At 41.0% G+C, this 4,837-nt stretch overlaps 1 protein-coding gene across 2 annotated transcripts in view; it reads left to right on the top strand.

Moving 5' to 3' along the window:
• LOC108288887 (activating signal cointegrator 1) overlaps positions 1-4,837 on the top strand; it is a 70,551-nt gene that overhangs the window by 2,955 nt on the left and 62,759 nt on the right. For both annotated transcript variants that reach the window (XM_017508070.2, XM_037731205.1), the window contains one exon: positions 1,037-1,115. In XM_017508070.2, the coding sequence (XP_017363559.2) occupies positions 1,109-1,115 (7 nt within the window). In that variant the 5' untranslated portion in view covers positions 1,037-1,108. The remainder of the gene's footprint in view (positions 1-1,036; positions 1,116-4,837) is intronic.

Genomic DNA, 4,837 nt, shown 5'->3' on the forward strand with positions numbered 1-4,837 from the left:
TGCCTCAGCTTCCCAGGTAGCTGGGATTACAGGTGTGCACCACCACACCTGGCTAATTTTTGTATTTTTAAGTAGAGACAGGGTTTCACCATGTTGGTTAGGCTGGTCTTGAACTTCTGATCTCGTGATCCACCTACCTCAACCTCCCAAAGTGCTGGGATTACAAGCATGAGCCACTGTACCCAGCTGGTATAAGTTTATTGTTCGGCTCATAAAAAAGAAAGAAATGGCCAGGCGCGGTGGCTCAAGCCTGTAATCCCAGCACTTTGGGAGGCCGAGGCGGGTGGATCACGAGGTCAAGAGATCGAGACCATCCTGGTCAACATGGTGAAACCCCATCTCTACTAAAAATATAAAACATTAGCTGGGCATGGTGGCACGTGCCTGTAATCCCAGCTACTCAGGTGGTTGAGGCAGGAGAATTGCCTGAACCCAGGAGGCGGAGATTGCGGTGAGCCAAGATCACGCCATTGCACTCCAGCCTGGGTAACGAATGAAACTCCATCTCAAAAAAAAAAAAGAAAGAAATGGAAAGAAATGTGGAGAAAAACTCATTTGCATTTAGTATTGGTGTGTTTGGATTAAAAACACCAATAGTGGCCGGGCATGGTGGCTCATGCCTGTAATCCCAGAACTTTGGGAGGCCAAGGTGGGCAGATCACAAGGTCAGGAGTTCAAGCCCAGACTGGCCAACATAGTGAAACCCCGTCTGTACTAAAACATACAAAAATTAGCTGGGCATGGTGGCTCGTGCCTGTAATCCCAGCTACTTAGGAGGCTGAGTTAGGAGAATTGCTTGAACTGGGATACAGGAGGTAGAGGTTGCAGTGAGCCAAGATCTCGCTACTGTACTCCAGCCTGGGCTACAGAGTGAGATTTTCTCTCTCTCTCTCTCTCTCAAAAAAAAAAAAAGCAAAAAACCAGTAGTCTAATTTTGCCATCATCTAATGTATAATTTGAGGTTACTTTTAGGTATATCAAGAAAACAATGTAATTTAACTATTGGATCACATGTCTTACTCTTATTATTTTATAGGTATGTACTCAAGAGGAACAAGATATTTTACAGCGTGACTCAAACAAGAGCCAGAAACTGCTAAAGAAGCTCATGTCAGGTAAACAGCAGTCTTCTAATTGGATCACTGTGATAATGGGTACCTGTGTCTTTAATTGTTTCTTTTTTCTCTCTTTCCTGTATCCTGGAATGCAAGATGCAATTTATTCACTCATTCTCTGTTTTGTTGTTGATGTTTTGTGATGGAGTCTGACACAATCTTGGCTCACTGCAATCTCTACCTCCTGGGTTCAAATTACTCTTCTGCCCCAGACTCCCAAGAAGCTGGGATTACAGGCATGTGCAACCACACCTGGCTAATTTTTGTATTTTTTTTTAGTAGAGATGAGTTTTTCCATGTTGACCAGGCTGGTCTTGATGTCTTGACCTCAAGTGATCCGCCTGCCTCAGCCTCCCAAAGTGCCGGGATCACAGGTGGGAGCCACCATGCCTGGCCTTTTTTTTTTTTTTTTTGGCCTTTTGAGACAGAGTCTTGCTCTGTCACTCAGGCTGGAGTACAGAGGCACAATCTCGGCTCATTGCAACCTCCGCCTCCTCGGTTCAATTGATTTTCCTGCCTCACCTTCCTGAGTAGCTGGGACTACAGGTATGAACCACCACGCCCGGCTAATTTTTGTATTTTTAGTAGAGATGGGGTTTCACCATGTTGGTCAGGCTGGTCTCCAACTCCTTACCTTGTGATCCACCAGCCTTGGCCTCCCAAAGTGTTGGGATTATAGGTGTGAGCCACCATGCCCGGCTGCCTGGCCTATTCACTCATTCTATAAGCACCTATTTTTAAAAAAAATTATTAAGACTACATAATGTTGAACAGCAAAATAAATAATAGTATTACATTATAATCTAAAGAATAAAATTAATATCCATGAGATCACACTTGTATAAATAACTGAATAAATTAATAAAATTGAGAGAGGACAACTATTCTTTCTTTTTTCTTTTTTGAGATGGAGTCTCACTCTGTTGCCCAGGCTAGAGTGCAGTGGCATGATCTTGGCTTACTGCATCCTCCGCTTCCCAGGTTCAAGTGGTTCTCCTGCCTCAGCCTCCTGAGTAGCTGGGACTATAGGCACGTGCCACCATGCCCAGCTAATTTTTGTATTTTTAGTAGAGACAGGTTTTCACCATGTTGGCCAGGATGGTCTCAATCTCTTGACCTCATGATCCTCCTGCCTCGGACTCCCAAAGTGCTGACATTACAGGTGCGAGCCACCGTGCTCGGCTGACATCTTAAAAAATTCCAGTTAAAGTAGTACAAGAAATGAAAATACTAGAAAATCACAGTTAGAACACCACAGTCGTAACTGCCACAAGCATGATCCACCAATGGGTGGTGAAATTACTGGGTGAAAGTTTAAGAATAAGAGATTTACAATGTGATGAAAGACAAGAAAAGATTGAAGAAACGTCACAGGTTGGAGTAGACTAAGGACATATGTGATGACTAAATGCAGTATAGATCCAGTATTGGATCCTAGAACAGAAAAATGACATTAAGGAAAAAAATGTTAAAATCCAAATAGTCTGTTGGTAGTGTTATACCAATGTTAATTTCTCAGTTTTGATAATTATGCTATGGTTTTGTAAGATAAGATGGTAACATTAAAGGAAACTGTGTGAAGGTTATATAGGAACTCTACTTATTTTGTAAGCCTTTTTTTTTTTTTTTTCCTACCCTTATTGGTCTAGATTTTGGTGGTTTTGTAAGCCTTTTATGCTTGCAACACACCTGACAAAAATAGTTAAGGACGTTATTATTTTTAAATTGTTTTATTTTATTTTTTTCTGAGACAGAGTTTCGCTCTTGTTGCCTAGGCTGGAGTCCAGTGGTGTGATCTCAGCTCACTGCAACCTCCGCTTCCCAGATTCAAGCGATTCTCCTGCCTCAGCCTCCCAAGTAGCTGGGATTACTACCATGCTCAGCTAATTTTATTTTTTGTATTTTTAGTAGAGATGGGGTTTCCCTGTGTTGGCTAGGCTGGTCTCGAACTTGTGACCTCAGGTGATTCGCCCACCTCTGCCTCTCAGAGTGCTGGGATCTCATCCACCACACATGGTCTGTTGAGGACATTATTAAAAGAAAAAATAATATACTCATTACTCACTGCTTATGCAAATATTTCATTTTGTTCCTACCTTGGTTCATAGTAGTTTTTGCTTTATATAGACAGATTGGTTGGGATTATAATATAATATGTGTAAAAACATTTGTTTGTCCATTTTTTCCAACTAATTCATAATTAGCTTCTATCTTGCTATATATTCTTCATAATTATTTTTAGTAGCTAAAAATAGTCTTTTAACTTGATTTATTATAATATTATTTCCCAGGTACTGGATATTTGTTTCCAACTTTTAAATAATATCACAAATCGTTACCTTTGTTAACATAGCTTTTGATTTATTTCCTTGGGATAAATTCCTAAAAATAATATTACTACATCAAATAATGTGATCTTTTTGACACTTGAGATATATTTCCCAAAATTTTTAATTAAAATATTATATTAATCTATAGCAATATTAGCATTGTACTCAGAAAGCTGTTCATTCTTGAGTTTTGACATTTCAAATTTGTTTTAGTTGTAAAAAGCTATAATTTTATTTTATTTATTTATTTCGTTTTGAGACGGAGTCTCTATCACCCAGGCTTGAGTGAAGTGGCGTGATCTTGGCTCACTACAACCTCTGCCTCTGGATTCCAGCAATTCTCCTGCCTCAGCCTCCTGAGTAGCTGGAATTATAGGTGCCCGCCACCAAACCCAGCTAATTTTTGCATTTTTAGTGGAGACGGGGTTTCAACATGTTGGCCATGCTGGTCTCAAACTCCTGACCTCAGGTGATCCACCCACCTCAGCCTCCCAAAGCGCTGGGATTACAGATGTGAGCCATTGCGCTTGGCCTGTAATTTTATTATTAATGAGGTTGCACATACAACTACATATGTTTTCTTCAATTTGGTTTTAAGGTAATTATTCTGAGAAAAAATAGTTCTAATTCTAAGTGCTTTCTTTGTTTGTTTGTAGACAAGGTCTCACTCTGTCAGGCTAGAGGGCATTGATATGAACACATTTTACTGCAGCTATTCTCTTGTTTCAGCCTCCCAAGTAGCTGAGTCTACAGACACGTACCACCATGTTTGGCTAATTTTTAAATTGGTTGTATTCATGGGTTCTCACCATTTTGCCCAGGCTAGTCTTGAATTCCTAGGCTCAAGTGATCCTCCCACCTCATCCTCCCAAAGTGCCGCAATTACAGGAGTGAGCCACACACTCAGCCAGCTAACCCATTTTGGATCTTGGGTGTGTCATAATCTATGGCTCTCTTTTCTGATCTATATAAATTTATAACATGCTGTCAAAGAAGATAACAACCATAGAATCAATGTTGGCTGTGGAGTTAGACTTGAGCTCAGATTTTGTTTCTTTTCTTTCTTTTTTGTGGGGGGGACAGAGTCTCACTCTGTCACCCAGGCTCGAGTGCAATGGCGTGATCTCGGCTCACTGCAACCTCTGCCTCCCAGGTTCAAGCGATTGTCCTGCCTCAGCCTCCTGAGTAGCTGGGATTATAGGTGCAAAGCACTGCACCCAGCTAATTTTTTTATTTTTAGTAGAGACGGGTTTCACCATCTTGGCCAGGCTGGTCTCGAACTCCTGACCTCATGATCCACCTTCCTTGGCCTCCTAAAGTGCTGGGATTATAGGCATGAGCCACTGTACCCAGCTTAGAATTTGTTTCTGTGGTCTAATTTCTTTTTTTTTT

Source organism: Cebus imitator, unplaced genomic scaffold (genome assembly GCF_001604975.1).
Source record: "Cebus imitator isolate Cc_AM_T3 unplaced genomic scaffold, Cebus_imitator-1.0 Scaffold386, whole genome shotgun sequence".
NCBI classification, from domain to species: domain Eukaryota; kingdom Metazoa; phylum Chordata; class Mammalia; order Primates; family Cebidae; genus Cebus; species Cebus imitator.